We start from the raw sequence: 16,429 nt of genomic DNA, 5'->3' as shown, positions 1-16,429 counted from the left end.
TGCGGCGGCTGAGTCATACAGGCAAACCGTCATTTGGCACTGCTTTACAAGAGATGCATGTGTGGACCGGCTTGTGCATGAAACATGCCTTTCCCCCATAGGTCATGCCAGAGCCGCCACCTTTAACCTGCCAAGTTAAGGGACTTCCAGTAATTTGCCGCATCAGTAGAGCATAACCGGCGGACCCCCGAGGTGTTTATTGTAAGCACAGGATAATAATATCTAATCTACTCTGCTCTCATTTTCCTATGCGCTGCAGATGGAATTAGAAAACGTAGCCCTAATAATCTACACATGCACGAACTTCAGTTTTCAAGCTGATGTGGCACTATGTGGCACTATTGTTATTCACGTTTTATACTGTATTTTATGCTGCTTTTTGTTGCATCAATTCAGTGCTTTAAATTTGTTGTTAGCCGCCCTAAACCCGGTTTTCTGAACCGGGAAGGGCAGGGTATAAATAAAAATTTATTATTATTTATTATTATGCAGTTTGGATTTGGGTTTTTTTTTGGTTTGTCTTTAGGGCTGCCAGCTGATCAAAAGATACTTTAATTGGCATTTGCATTTGAGGAAACAACCGTTTTGAAACAAGACCCGTGCTTCCTTTGTTTTTTAAGGTGTTGCATCTTACAGGACCTATTTCCTCATGTGTGTGAGAGAAGGCGGAAGGCCTCCATCCTCCTCTAAGATGGCAGTTGCAGCTTTTACAAGTGCTTATATTAAAAAAAACACCCCCCACTATATATTTTAAAACTTGCTGGCCAGTTAACTGGGGCACTTGGGCTTATCAGAGGTCAACGCTGCCTTTGCGACTGCTGGCAGCAAAGCCATCATGGCCAGTGAGGGGGACAGGACTGACCCCTGGAAGCAGGACCCCCATCTGTGGTGCTGTGCCCCTACTTCTCCTGCTGCGGCTTCTGTCAAGATCTCTTAGGAATCTTAAGAGATCTTGCCAGGAGAAGCTGCCGCCATGACCCTTGGAGCGGGAGCAGGGGTGCCGCCCCATGTGATTCTGCCGCCTGAGGCAGCCGCTTCAGGCTGCCTCATGAGCAGGCCGGCCCTGACCAGAACTTTTCTAGTCACTCAAAATCTCCCCAGCCCCAGTTGGTTTAAATATGACTAATTTATCCATTGCGGTTTGTGTTTCGAAACTGTGCTTGACGTCATCCCTGTTCCTCTGGCCACCATTTTCCTGTCAGCACAAATGCAATTTTCCCTTGTAAAGGAGAGGAAGGATCCTCTTCTCCACAGACAATGGGCCTGGCTTGTAAGAGGTGATTTAAATAGTTTCAGGTTTCTACTATAAGAAGACTTATTTCTCCTATTCTTTTCAGGACACCGCTTTGTACAGAACGGCAGGTGTAATGTGCCAGGAGAATGAGAGGGGGACTTTTATGAAACAGGAGAGAGTGTGGCATGCCAGTTTTTTTGGTTTTTTTACACTATCCCTGCTCCAAAGCTGTGTAAAAATTGGTTTTCTCCTTGCCGTTGAAGGTCCAGCAAAGCTCTTGTTAGCAGCTTTAGTCAGGGAGCTTGTGGGCAACGCTCCTTTGAGAGCGCGAAGGAATTAAAACAGGTCTCCTTGTCAAAATTATCTCCTCAGTTTTTGTTTTTGTTTAATTAAAAAAACAAAATAAATGTTTATTATGCAAACATTTATTATATGTGCAAAATTTGTAGAAAATTAATAAAATGTATTTTTGGGGGGGGGGGGGGAAATCTCCTCAGAACACAGAGGCCGGGCCTTAAAGCACCGTCTTCCTGATTGGTCCTTGGGCATGCCTGTCTCAGAAAGCCATGCATAATTCTGGGTTGTGAGTGAGTAACAGATAAAATAAAATAATTATGTTGTGCAAAAGCTACTGCACAGCAAATTGCATGAGTGATCCCAAAACTAAGCTAGCCAAAGCACATGCTACAGAAACAATAAAAATAACTGGTACGTAACTAATACATATATTCATATCTATGACTGCGGGTTCATCGGCCAGCGTGACCCAAGTTTGTGTTTGTGTGGTGCTGGCGGTGACGTATTCTTCCCCTGAGCCAAATATGATCAGTCAGGCCTGCACCCCCTTCTCGTCGGATGAGTAAACCCCAAGGGGAAATGAATGAGGTGCATTTTCTGTGCAGGACAAAAAAGGTGGTTGGTTAGTTTTGTCTTATAAGCCCCATGAAGTTGTGGGCAACTTGACCCTCTGGAGTTGCGTGGTCCCCTTCGCATCCATCTAGGGATGATGAGCATTCGTGTTGTCAGTATTTGTTTTCTAAAGCAAGAGTTGCCAGAGCTCAAGGCTGTCTGGAAACTCTCTCTCTTTTTCTCTTTATGGGTTGAGGCTGCTATTTTCTGGAGGCATTCAGAGGCATACTGACTCCAGCAGCGGAGATGATGATGATGATGATGATAATAATAATAATAATAATAATATAATTTATACCCCGCCCATCTGGCTGGGTTTCCCCAGCCACTCTGGGCCACTTCCAACAGAATACAGTGGTACCTTGGGTTAAGTACTTAATTCGTTCTGGAGGTCCATTCTTAACTTGAAACTGTTCTTAATCTGAAGCACCACTTTAGCTAATGGGGCCTCCTGCTGTCGCCGCGCCACCGGAGCACGATTTCTGTTCTTATCCTGAAGCAAAGTTCTTCACCTGAAGCACTATTTCTGGGTTAGCAGAGTCTGTAATCTGAAGCGTATGTAACCTGAAGCGTATGTAACCTGAGGTAACACTGTATTAAAATACAATAACCTATTAAACATTAAAAGCTTCCCTAAACAGGGCTGCCTTCAGATGTCTCCTAAAAGTCAGGTAGTTGTTTATTTCCTTGACATCGGGTGTTCCACAAGGCAGGTGCCACCACTGAGAAGGCCCTCTGCCTGGTTCCCTGTAACTTGGCTTCTCACAGCGAGGGAACCGCCAAAAGGCCCTCGGAACTGGACCTCAGTGTCCGGGCTGAACGAGGGGGTGGAGATGCTCCTTCAGGTATACTGGGCCTTTGAGGCCATTTAGGGCTTTCAAGGTCAGCACCAACACTTTGAATTGTGCCCGGAAACGTACTGGGAGCCAGTGTGGGTCTTTCAAGACTGGTGTTATATGGTCTCAGCAGCCGCTCCCAGTCACCAGTCCAGCAGCCGCATTCTGGATTAGTTGTAGTTTCCGGGTCACTTTCAAAGGTAGCCCCACATAGAGCGCATTACAGTAGTCCAAGCAAGAGATAACTGGAGCATGCACCACTCTGGTGAGACAGTCTGCGGGCAGGTAGGATACATCACAGTGGTCATTGCTAGTAGCCACCGATAGCCTTACCCTCCATGAGGCAGTGTAGTTAACCCCTGTATCTATAAAAGATGCATCAAAGATGCAGATGTACAGGTGATGTTTGCCGTTGTGTTGCAGGGGGTGGGAAAGATTTACCCTCTGAAATGGTGTGTGTGAAAGAGAGAGTAGAGCAGGTATGGCTAGGCTTTGACCCTCCAGATGACTCCCGTCTGTCTCAGCTAGCATGACTAGTGGTCAGGGATTATGGTCGTTGCTGTCCGTCCAACCTATGGAGTAGAGGGAGGTAAGGGGCAGAAGAAGCAGGCAGCGTCTGGACAGTAAGGTGTAATTTTCACAGCCTATTTCAGGACCCAGATTTGAGACCAGAATAGGCCTGATTGGGACCCACTCTAGTCTTGCATGGAAAACTCATTTGTATCAAAAGCAAATACGGGCATCTTCATTCAGTGGGATTCAGCCAGAGAAAAATCCATGTGGTTTCTTCATAAGCAGCTGTGCCTTGCTGAATTTCACAACGTTCCACCGAATTGTAAATGTAGGTCACCAGCTTTGCACTCAGTTTTTAATAGATCCACAGGTGTGGAAAGGCAAGTCGCTTGACCTTTGTCAGATGAAAATAGGTAGACTTGTTGCATAATGCAAAAGCTCTTCCCAGTGGGATAAGGAGAATAGCATAGAAGCATATTTTTGTGGATGTCTAAAATATGTGCCCCTCCCACCAAATATTTTTGCAAACTCACATTTTGAAAGATTAATTCCATTTTCATCTATGCAATCTTTAATATAAAATATATATATATATAGGCATTGGAGCTCTGTAAAATGTCCAGCATGTCTTATAATTAAGTCCTTGCCCCACCTCAAATTCTGGTATTTGGGATTTTGGAACTTGCTAATGTTGCTACACAGGGTTATCAGCTGGAGAAAGCTGGTTTCTAACCTGCCACACAGAAGCCATTTCATACCATAAATAAATTTAAAAATAGCATGGGCCACAGTAAGCGTAAATCTAGTACATAGATTGGGGTGGGGGAATGCTATTCACCCAGAAAATTATTATGTTTGGAAAAATGCAAGAATAAGCCAGTGTAAAAATTGCAATAAGTGTTAAAGGTGTGGCAAATACAATATTTTTTCCAGTAAAACAGCTCTATCTGCTTGACCATCAGTAACAAATATCATTATGCCTGTTGGTTTCAAGTAACACATTGAAACAGACCTTACATGCCATCATTGTGTTAAAAGAAAACACAATCCATGCTTGTGGTTTTCCAGCTTTCCCTCACATTTCCAGTTTTTCTCAAAGGGTGTAAAATTAAGACCTGATAGCTCTTTCCCCCTCTATAACTTCACACACACAAACACACCTTGCAACATTATTCATAGTAAAGGGTAAAAGGAGTTGGTAGAGGTGACCTGCTGAGCACTTGTGGGCACGTGAGCGCCATCGCACCGATTCACACCTAATACGAAGAGGCAGCTGGGGCCAAAAGGCTAATCCTGTTTTAGTTCAGCTGCAAGATTAGGATTTGAGGGATGGGGCAGCTTCGTTGAGGTGCTGGAGCATGAGCAGAACAGTAATTTGGATAATACCGCCCGAGGCTGGTAGAATAGGGTGGACTTTGGCCAAAGCAGCTGGCTGCCTCTCCTGTCATGACCTCTCTCTCTCTGTGGGAAGTGTGGTTATATCTGCCCCCACCCCACCCCGTTACACTATGGGATTGTTTGCCTTGCCCAAAAGAAATGCGAAGCAAATTATATTTGTAAGCACCACAAGCCCTAAAAGTTGGGCAACAAATATGGCTCCGCAATAGTTAACCTGGAGTGATGCTTTTTGTTCATTTTACACCCGTGAAGATGGTGAGGTAGTTGCTACAGGCAACAAACTGGCCTTCAGTAACAAGATGGCTGCCCAAAGTGGAGAGGTGTTTGTCCGCATGCTGTTTACCCAACTTTCTGTGGGCTGCGTAACACTACCCAGTCTTAAAAAAAAATTTTTTTTAAAGAAATGAGATTAAAAACATGTAAACCGGGTTGTTTGTGGCAATGCCCACTGATCCCCACAGCTATGCGCAGGGCCTCAAGCATCCTTTTCCCAGCATAGTGTGATGTTTTTTCTCTATTCCAGGGTGATTTCTCTTGACTGCGTGCGGTGAATCTTAACCAAGTTGATGGCGGCAAATGGACCCACTCCGACAAAAGACTTCTGGCCCTGGCCCCTGAGGGACTAAAGGATTTGTGAGCCGTGCCTTCTCCCTCTTCTTCCCCTCCCTTCCCCCTTCCCCCACCGTTGCGCCATTCCTGGGCTCTGCGACACCATGATCCTAGCCTGGCTTGGCTTCCACAGATTCCTGCTCCACCTTTCCAACCACCCCAGGTGGGCCTGCTACAAGGGCCCCCGCCGGCAAGCCCTCCTCTTCTGGCTCTTGTTCCTCTCTTTGCCCTGCCGCGTCCTGTCATCAACCTTCAAGGTGGGCGTGATGGGGCCCTGGACCTGCGACTCCATCTACGCCAGGGCCTACCCTGACGCAGCGGCCAAGCTGGCCGTTGCCCGCATCAACAAGGACCCTACTCTGAACCAGGGCTACTGGTTTGACTATGTCCTCCTCAACGAAGACTGCAAGTCGTCTCAGGCCATGGTTAGCTTTGTCAACTCGGAGCGCTATGCCTCTGGCTTCGTGGGCCCGGTCAACCCAGCCACCTGCGAGGCAGCTGGGCTGCTGGGCAGAGCTTGGAACAAGCCTGTCTTCTCCTGGTCTTGCCTGACTGATGATGCCGAGGTGGAACGTTTCGGCACCTTTTCCCGGCCGCTGCCCCAGGCCTCTGCCGTGCTCTACACCGTGCTCAAGTACTTCCGCTGGGCCCACGTTGCTGTGATCAGCTCCGGGCAGGACCTCTGGGTAGAAGTAGGGCAAGGCCTGGCGGAGTCGTTGCGCAACTTTGGCCTCCCTGTCACTGTCGTGACCACCATGGAGGACGAACCGAATGGGGCACGGGATGCCCTCCGCCGGGTACAGAGGGCCTATGATGTACGAGGTATGGCTGGGTTGGGGCCACATGTGCTTGCGTGACTCTCAAAGGAAGAGGGTCTAATATTTGGGGGATAATCGTTAGAAAACTTCTAGGTTCTGCTGAGGTTCTTAGTGTAGATAAGGTCAGTTCACGTAGTCACTTTAAATGAGCAGCAACTGTTCTATGAGGTGCAATCACGTACGTATGACAGGTTTCTCCACCCTCCGGCCTGACCAGTACTTTTAAGAAGTAGCCTGATGGGACAGGAGATATGCAGGATCACGACCCAACAGCATTTGCCAAGAAAAGCTTCCAAGCTGTTGCCTCATGATAAATTGTGGTTCAACCCAGCTTCAGTGCACAATGGAGGTTAAGAAAGTATTGTTTATCAAGATGAAGTAAGAATGTGGCTTTAGTGCTTTCTGTCTCTGTATAAAAGCAGGTGAACCAGGACATTTGGGTTGAAAATATATACAGAACATTTTTGAAGGGGAAGATTGCACAACACCTACAGTACTTCCTTATCTCTGTCTAGTAGAGACTTCTAATGACCCCCAGGAACTTTCCAGATATAGTTTGTAACACCCTACGATTGCCCTCCATGAACTGGTCCACATTGGATAATGATGACGTACCCAACATCTGAGTTTGCCAGGTGTGGGGGGGTAGGCTGTATGTCGAGACCCTCTTAACCCCCGAATCCTGCATGTGTTAAAATATAAGCCAGGCTAGCATCCTGTGGAAATGATAGTCTGAGTGATGGTCCATTAAGTAAGCAAAGGAAGGTGGTATGTGCAAGACAGCAAAAGGTTTGGGCCCCTTCCCCTAACTCATGGCTAGTTAGAAGGACAAAGGCAGGGAGCTGGGAGTGGTGTGAGCTTAGAAGCAAAGCAGCAAGCTGGAGAGAGAGAGTCTGAGCAATGTTTGATTTCTGTTTGAATCCAAGGCAGGGGCTGTGGGAGAAGCAAGGCCCTTTTGGGGTGTCAATGCTATGAACCCCTCCAGGGTGGGCTCAGGGTATATATGTGTATAAATAAACCATATATCATAAATACACCACAGTTTCCGCTGTGCCTCGCTCCATGTTGGGCAGAAACTGGCGCACCTGTAACAATATACACATTTTGCAGGACCTTTCCCCAATACAATGCTTTTGTATGCTATCTTCACTGATATATGCACAGTTGACCCTAATGCAATGCACTATTGTACACATTTATTGACTGGAGATTGGAATTTGGAGAAATGCAAATTTTGAAGGATGTCTCTTTGTTGCGTATTGTTTCGCAAAGGGTGAATTGTGTAAATTTGCCTTTAAATGTGAACTAGGGTTGCCATGGGTAGGTGGCGCTGTAGTCTAAACCACAGAGCCTAGGGATTGCCGATCGGAAGGTTGGCGGTTCGAATCCCCGCGACGGGGTGAGGTCCCGTTGTTCGGTCCCTGCTCTGTCCCTGCTCCTGCCAGCCTAGCAGTTCGAAAGCATGTCAGAGTGCAAGTAGATAAATAGGTACTGCTCTGGCAGGAAGGTAAACGGCGTTTCCGTGCGCTGCTCTGGTTCGCCAGAAGCGGCTTAGTCATGCTGGCCACATGAGCCGGAAGCTGCACGCCGGCTCCCTCGGCCAGTAAAGCGAGATGAGCACCGCAACCCCAGAGTCGTCCGCGACTGGACCTAACGGTCAGGGGTACCTTTACCTTTACCTTTAGGGTTGCCATACGTCCAGAATCTCCAGATCTATCTATCTATCGATTGATTGATTGATTGATCGATCAATCTATGTATCATCTATCTCCAGAATACTGCTTTGCCCCCCCCAAAAAACCCCACTCAACAATTTTACCCCCAAAAAACTCAACAATGTTTCTGATCAGATTTTCACTGTTTGAAATATGGCAACCCTGTGTGAACTGAATCAAATTTCTCCCCATCCCTATTCCCCAGCAGCAACCCCACTGAAAATAACCCCCATATGCTGCTATTAGCCGAAGAAAAAAAAAGCTTCCCTTAGCCAGTGGTGCCATCAGGGCAGGATTTTAGGGCAGATGTCCAGGACCCCACTTTGGAGGAATGGACAGGAGGGGCTATGTGCAAACCACCTAAAGAAGGGCGCTCCATAAGACCATTAAGTCCGGAGTCTAAAATTACCATATGGCACCTCTGCCATTAGTGCTACAGTTAAGTAGCACCAATTAAGTAGCGTGGTGGTTGGCACACTATTTCCATCAGTATCATGGCTGGGGAGGGAAAGTGTTAACCTCCCTTCCTGTGCATTGTAGTCAAAACCAAATTGCACACCTAGTAAACATAAGCTACGTTATTATTTTTTAAAATGTCTAAACCTCCCTTTATCCAAACTGATCCAATAGGCCGACCCTCTCTAATGGTACCTGCCCCCTTAAAAAATCAGCCGCCTGAGAAGGAATGCCTCACTTTCCTGATGGTAAGACTGCTTGTGGTTCTAAAGCAACCTTTCCCAAACTTGGGTCTCTGGCTGTTTTTAGGACTACAGTTCCCATCATCCCTGACCACTGATCCTGCTAGCTAGCAATGATGGGAATTGTAGTCCCAAAGCAGTTGGAGCCCCAAGTTTGGGAAACACTGCACTAAAGCAACCTTCCGCAACCTGGTGTCATCCCGATGTTTTGGACAACATCTCCCATGGCTGTACTGGCTGGGGCGGGTGATGATTTGTAGCCCAAAACATCTGGAAGTCAAAGGCTGCTGTTGCTGTGCAGGGATGGTGGTCAGACATCACTGCTATGAAGAGTCCTGAAACTAGTAGGTATGTGAGGTGTAAGATACTTATTTCATAATTTTTATACACTACTTGGTTGTGTATAAAAACACACACACCTCAAAGCGCTTTACAAAAAGATAAAATCAAGAAAAACTTAGAATAGTTTTAAACATACAAAAAGTTAAAATACTAAAACATTAAAATTCACAGTATATCTTCCAGGATTTTTGGGAAATCAGCGTGCATTAAATGTATGTTATGGACGTGGCTTTAGCATATTAATATCATTATAAAGGTAAAGGGACCCCTGACCATTAGGTCCAGTCGTGACCGACTCTGGGGTTGCGGCGCTCATCTCGCTTTATTGGCCAAGGGAGCCAGCGTACAGCTTCCAGGTCATGTGGCCAGCAGGACTAAGCCGCTTCTGGCGAACCAGAGCAGCGCACAGAAACGGCGTTTACCTTCCTGCCGGAGTGGTACCTATTTATCTACTTGCACTTGACGTGCTTTTGAACTGCTAGGTTGGCAGGAGCAGGGACTGAGCAACGGGAGCTCACCCTGTCATGGGGATTCGAACCGCCGACCTTCTGATCGGCAAGTCCTAGGCTCTGTGATTTAACCCACAGCACCACCTGCGTCCCTTAATATTATTATAATTGTTCTTAAAATGGTCACTTTTTTTGCAAAAAGGAACCCAAAGCAAAAATAAAAACTGCTCCAAAGCTATAGCAAAATAAAAGCTAAACGCATTCATATACATCAAAGGCAGTCTAACACATCCAACCGACATCCTAAGGGACGTCGCAATATCTAAAACTTTCCAGCGTAAAGGGCCCCCAAACTGACAGAATGGAAATATTCTTGCCTTTTGCCTAAAAATAGCCAGTGATGGTGCCAGGCTTCCCTTCCTGGGGAGGGCATTCCATAAATGGGGAGCTACCACAGAAAGGACCTGTTCTCATGTTGCCTCCCTCTGCATCTCCTTCAGAGAGGGCACATGGAGAGGGGATAAATGCAGGGTCTGGGTTGGCTCCTATTAGGAGAGGCAGTCCATTTTGCAGAAGGTCACTTTGCACATACACAGAGGCCCTCTTCATCTCACTGCGGTCCCTTGGTGAGCTCTGGACTTTACACTGATTTTCCTTCTAATCCCTAACCCCTGGGTAGGCAAACTAAGGCCCGGGGGCTGGATCTGGCCCAATCGCCTTCTAAATCTGGCCTGCGGACAGTCCGGGAATCAGCTTGTTTTTCCATGAGTAGAATGTGTCCTTTTATTTAAAATGCATGTGGGGCCTGTCTGGTGTTTTTACATGAGCAGAATGTGTGCTTTTATTTAAAATACATCTCTGGGTTATTTGTGGGGCATAGGAATTCGTTCACCCCCCCCAAAAAAAAATAGTCCAGCCCCCCATAAGGTCTGAGGGACAGTGGACCGGCCCGCTGCTGAAAAAGTTTGCTGACCCTTGCCAGGCCTAACCCTTCCCACTGTCTCCCCTGCCTGTTTCCGCCTCCTCGTTCCTTTCCTATCCAGTGATCGTCATGTGTATGCACTCTGCCCTGCTGGGTGGGGAGGAACAGCGCCTCCTGCTGGAGAAGGCCGAGGACCTGCGTATGACAGACGGGACCTACGTTTTCATCCCCTACGACGCCCTGACTTACAGCATGCCCTACCAGAAGGAGGCCTACCCTGTGCTGGATGACAGCCTCAAACTCCGCATGGCCTACGACGCGGTGCTCACCATCACCATCGACTCTCCGGAGCAGTCCTTCCGGCAGACTTTCAGGGAGGCTCAGGAGAAGAGGGAAATCCCTGGCCACCTGGATGCTGACAAGGTGCATCTGAGGAAAGAGGCAGTGGGTGGCGGTGGGCAGGTACAAAGGATGGCCCCAGCAGGGCCTCGGTCCAGTATATCTGAAGGAGCGTCTCCACCCCCATCGTTCTGCCCAGACACTGAGGTCCAGCTCCGAGGGCCTTCTGGCAGTTCCCTTCCTGCGAGAAGCCAAGTTACAGGGAACCAGGCAGAGGGCCTTTTCGGTAGTGGCACCTGCCCTGTGGAACGCCCTCCCAACAGATGTCAAAGAGAACAACAACTACCAGACTTTTAGAAGACATCTGAAGGCAGCCCTGTTTAGGGAAGCTTTTAATGTTTAATAGATTGTTGTATTTTAATATTCTGTTGAAAGCCGCTCAGAGTGGCTGGGGAAACCCAGCCAGATGGGCAGGGTATAAATAATAAATTATTATTATTATTATTATTATTATTATTATTATTATTACTGTTTGAGGTGCAGGAGAGGCTCAGATTTAGGAGGTACCCTATGCTGTCCAGAGCGCTGTGTGTTCACAACTGCATTCCTTTTTAGATCTGCCTGAATGAAAGGCGTTTTAGCACTGCCGCGGAATACTCTTCCAGCAGAGGTTTGGCAAGCCGCCTCACTTCTGACCTTCTTATGGCTCTTGGATACCATTTTGTGTGCCTATTCTGCAGCAGGGCTGTTCATAAAAAACTTTTTTTTTAAAAAAAATGCCTTCTCCAAAGGTCTTCTTCTTACCGCACTAGGGATTATATAGCTATATCTGAACTTTCATGCATATCAGCTAATATCTTGACCCTGCTCCACTGAATTGAAATTTCAGCCTTCACGACATAGGAAAATGGCCAAGTAAACAGCTATTTTCGTGGAGGAGGTTCAAGATATTAACTGATATGTATGAAAATTCAGATATAGCTGTATAATCCCTAGTGTAGTAAGATAAGACCTTTGGAGCAGGCATTTTTAAAAAAAGTTTTTTATGAACCACCCTATTCTACAGTTTAAACTTTTAAGATGAAGCCAGTCATTTTTACGATGATTCTGCATTGTTTTTAGAAGTATTTTACCCCCTTTCTAAATCTGGTTGCACACTGCCCTGATATTTGGCATGAGAGGGCAGTCTGTAATTTTAAGTAAGTAAGTAAGTAAGTAAGTAAGTAAGTAAGTAAGTAATAATAATGCAGCACAGAATTCAGCACCCACAAAACTATTTAGGGTCCCTCCAGACATCATTCTGTCGCATGTCCATGCTGATTTGTGGTCATGAAGCTATTGGAGCAATCCTACACGATCCCACTTTCAGAACTGTTTGCGCCTGCAAATGTTTTGGGGTGGTCATTCCTACAACTACTTTTCTTACCAGTGCATATCCCGTAACTTCCTGCTGAAATCCCACAACTTTTTGTGCCCCCAATGTTCTGGTTTGTTTGTTTTTTTGTTCTGCTTTCGTTGCGCTATAGCTCTTCTGGACAGCAATAATGTGGCAGCATTGCAGAGCAATGAACAAAGTAGGACAGCACAGGGCACAGAGGTGCCTTCACTCTTGTAAGGCGAGCGAAACAAATGAGGGGAATCCAGAAAACAGAAACAAATGTTATCCATTAGCACAATTTATTCAGGTTGCAGAATTTGAGAACCTGGTCCTAACTCTCGCTTGCTTCTCTTTAAAGGCACACCCCCTGTTTGGTACTATCTTTAACTCCATCTACTTCCTGGCCAAGGCAGTGGAGAGTACTCGGAAGTCCGGCAAGTGGGTGATGGGCTCCACCATTGCAGAGCACGCCAAGGACTTTGAGCTGGAAGGCTTCAGCCAGCCAGTGTCAGCCGATGAATACGGAGATGCCGTGCTCCCCTATATCATATTGGACACAAATGGGAAGGGCAACCGCCTTTGGCCCACCTACAGTGTGAACGTCGCTGCTCGAACTCTGCGCTACGTTGGGCACACAATCCATTGGCCTCACAGTTCCAGTCCAGACACGGACTCCATCTGCTGGTTTGACTCGGTCACCATCTGCAGTGGGGGTGAGCGCTGAAGTGAGCTGCCTGGATGTGCAAGGATGGAGAGGGAGAGGAAGGATGGAGAGGAATTTGGTTTGCATTTAAAGGCCAACTTCCCTAATTCGCACTTTCCAAAACAATACGAGAACTGAGACTCGGCCATCCTTTTTGAAATTTGCTCTTCCCTGAATTTCACGGTGCAGTCCTCCAGCCCAGTAATGTATACAAAAATGCATATACTAGGGTAAAGTGTGCACATGTTACTGAAAATAACATACGAAATTTCGTTATATTATGGAAAATCGCTTTGCAAAAATGTGTATATAAGGGGAAATTGCACACAAAGTTAATTTCTGTGAGTCTATTCTAAATTATATTTTGTTGAATACCATCTATTATTATATTGTAAAAACAGTGCGAAACAAATTTTACATGACCCCAATTCTGGTCATGAAGGGAAATTACCAATACTAATACTAAGCTGTGAAGGCCCAAGTGAAAAGAATTGAAAGCCTAAGATTGTAGGTGCCTGCCTTATTTTGAGAGGAAGTCAGCTCCATACTGAAGGCCCTGTTCTATCCTAGCCATCCATCCATCCATCCCACCAGCTTCAAATATACCATCCAGTTGATTGATCAACCAATCTCATATACGCTAGCTATGTGTCCTGCCAGCCCACCTCATATACTCCACTCGCAGACCCTCCAACTGGGACACACATCTTTTGGCGCCACACTCCTGCATGAATCACATGACCCATGTGAGATCGCAGCCCCCAAGGACGTGCTTTTTGGGGGGTGAGATCACGGCACCCACAATGGCGCTTTAGGAAGGTGAGAAAGGAGCTGTTGATTTTATAGGCTTGTGTGTCTTATGGTAAAGTCATGCAGGGAAGAGAAGACAAGGAAAGTCTGGGGAGAAGGCAAAAGGCATCTCTGTCAGGATTTGTAATACTACAGTGGGTGGGTAGAGATATTTTGTATGGAACTCCCCATATGTGACTAGGAGGAGATGTTGATGGAGCTGGAAATAACCTCTCAAGCCTGTTTCCTGGAAGTGGTCCCCAGCGGTAACACTCTTCTCCTTCTACTTCAGGGGTGAATGCTGGTTTTATCCTCCTCATATTCCTCCTGGCTATCTGCTTGATGGTGGGTGGAGCTGCCCTTGCTTTCCATCTCAGGTGAGTTACGCAAACACCCCTGGTGACTAGGTCTGCTGGACAGCTGACATTTCGGATTTCGGGACCTCCCCGTGATGCCTGCTTTATCTTTACGAACGACCATTTTTTATTTCTGCTCTGCTCGTGTTGTTGATTCCCACAGGCGGCAGTTTCAGCATGCCCAGCTAATGAAGGGGCCCGACAAGATTGTCCTCACCATGGATGACTTGACCTTCATCCATACCCAGAACAGCAAGAAGGTGAGGAGTTTGTCTCTGTGGGAGGGACCATTGAGGAGACTAAGGGGAGGCTGGCAAGATGAAGCGCTGCTAAGTCAGAGAGGGATCAAAACAGGCAATGCGAGGAATAGTAATACTCAAGGTTTCTACGACGGTTGCTTCATGCAACTGAAATAAAGGACAGTGCACAGAAAGGACTGCTGTCTTTGGTTATGTAGGAACAGATTCTCGGCTTCAGACATTGGATGGGTATGATGGTCGGGCCAGAACTGTTTGAGAACACAGATGGCTGCGGTATTGGTCAAGGGTCATTACTGTATGATAAATGTCCAAGTTATGAATAAGAAAGCTGTCCCTTAGTTCATGGTTCTCCTCCCCTCTTCATCCCCCCCAGAAAATGGACGACAGTCGAAAGAGTATGTCGGACATGAAAAGCCTCAAGAGTGTGGCGGCAAATGCAGAAAACAGCAACATGGCTGTGGTTGAGGTAAAAGCATGTCCCCTCCTTCACAGTTCCTAGTCCTGCACCCTCCCTCTTTCCCAGTTACTAGTGGGTGGGCCAGGAGAAGCCTCTGGTGCAAAGCCATTTCCTCAGGAGGCGCAGATGGTGTTCTTGCCAGCAGCCTTTCCTGGGGCAGTGCCAGCACTGATATCATCATTGCAGAAGGGTGGAGGCTGGAAAGAATGCACTAAAATCGAGTGGCTGGTTTTGATGGTGACGCCAAGCCATCTCCTTTCCACTCATTCTAAACAGTTCTATTCCACAAACATCCTTTTTCATTGGGCTCAGTTTGTCGCACTGCTGAATCTCCCTTCACCTTTATATAACGGTGTTTTGTTTTGAAATATATCCTCCCAGGGTCCTTGCCATTTTACATTTTCCAGCCATCGCCCACTTCCTGTCATGACGGGTGCCATTTTGAGAGGCTGAGGCTGCTTCCTGATTGGTGACTCCTGCCACAATCCAATCATTGCTCTTCCGTTGTACGCTACAAGCGGAATTGCAACTGACTTTTCCTCCACCACCTGGAATATTGTGCCTTTTCTTTGTGTACATCCCATTATGCCCTGTCCACACGGTAGGCGTGTCATTTGAAGTTCAGAACAGACTCAGTATGACCCTTGTGGTGGGAGACATTTTATAAGCCCCATCTGCCCCCCCCCAAACTGCTCTTTTAATTAGTTCTGAAGGGCTTTTCTGGCTATAATTTTAAAATTAAATTATTGAATAATTACAGCTGACATGAAATACGATGTGCTTTGAAAATGTAACATGACTGTTGCTCTCAACTGCATTACTTCTTACGAGAAGTTTTACACTGTGCTGATATTTGTCAAAATGAAATACTTTTTTTAAAAATTTATTTTTAATATAGCGTCATGGGGGGTTGTAGCACGGTACTGGTCTTTTTATTTTAAGAAAAACATAGCTAGAAAAGCATTTTGGCACTAATTAAAAGATAGAGTTCAAAAGCAAACAAGGATTTAATAATGTTGCCCATTGCAAAAGGCTGAGGTATGGTAGGTTCACTTGCCTGATTAATGCCCATGACAAAACCCCACCTTTCTTTTTTAAGTCAGAAAAGTAGTGTGAAAAGTATGAAGACCTCTTTTGAAAGAAAAAAGAAAAAAGGAGGCCTTCCTGAGGTCACAGAAGAGACAGGAGAACCATGGGCAGAACCCAGGATGCCATAGGAAGCTGGCTATAGTGAGAAAGACGCCATTGCAGATAGAATCTGGACCTTTGCGCATGCAAAGCAGATGCTCCACTCCTCAGCTGAGGCATAGTGTGGATGCCCTGTAAAAAGAAAGTGAGCGAAGCACAGCAACCCCACATTCAGTGACTGGTGAGGGGCAGTTGGCTGCCACTGGCTCAGCAGTAGAGGGCTGGAGGGGCTTTCATGTTCAGGGAGCATGCCCAGGTCCATCCCTCTGTGAAGGGTGACCTCGCTGATTCCTGCAGCTCCCGCCACTGATCTCAGCGTGGCTCTGCTTGCCAGCACTGCTCCCTGCTCCCTGGAGACCTTGCTTGCTCCCCCGTCCCCCAATTCATCACCTTTTCCTGCACCGTATTGGTCAGGAAGTGATGTGTGGCTGGGCATCCTCTCCTTCCCGCCTCACTACTCAACCACACTTATTGGGCTCATGATTGGGATGTTACAGAGGCTAGGGTTGCGACCCC

The 16,429-nt window shown here is 46.7% G+C and overlaps 2 protein-coding genes across 9 annotated transcripts in view; one reads left to right on the top strand and one right to left on the bottom strand.

The window, feature by feature from the left end:
- LOC308462339 (uncharacterized protein) overlaps nt 1-4,444 on the bottom strand; it is a 73,681-nt gene extending 69,237 nt beyond the window's left edge. Inside the window, exon 1 of the mRNA XM_080979999.1 lies at nt 4,432-4,444. The gene's annotated coding sequence lies outside the window, so the exon portion shown is untranslated. The remainder of the gene's footprint in view (nt 1-4,431) is intronic.
- GUCY2D (guanylate cyclase 2D, retinal) overlaps nt 1-16,429 on the top strand; it is a 70,312-nt gene that overhangs the window by 32,863 nt on the left and 21,020 nt on the right. For 4 of the 8 annotated variants that reach the window (XM_080979645.1, XM_080979651.1, XM_080979644.1 and 1 more), the window contains 6 exons: nt 5,414-6,321; nt 10,565-10,866; nt 12,519-12,873; nt 13,945-14,029; nt 14,172-14,268; nt 14,642-14,734. In XM_080979645.1, coding sequence (XP_080835771.1) covers nt 5,604-6,321; nt 10,565-10,866; nt 12,519-12,873; nt 13,945-14,029; nt 14,172-14,268; nt 14,642-14,734 — 1,650 coding nt within the window. In that variant the 5' untranslated portion in view covers nt 5,414-5,603. The other 4 variants (XM_080979650.1, XM_080979646.1, XM_080979647.1 and 1 more) reach the window with 4 other exon arrangements.

This window comes from Podarcis pityusensis, assembly GCF_964106645.2.
Source record: "Podarcis pityusensis genome assembly, chromosome: 13".
NCBI lineage: Eukaryota > Metazoa > Chordata > Lepidosauria > Squamata > Lacertidae > Podarcis > Podarcis pityusensis.
Note: the sequence above shows the minus strand (reverse complement) of the source record. Positions and strands in the feature narration are given on the sequence as shown.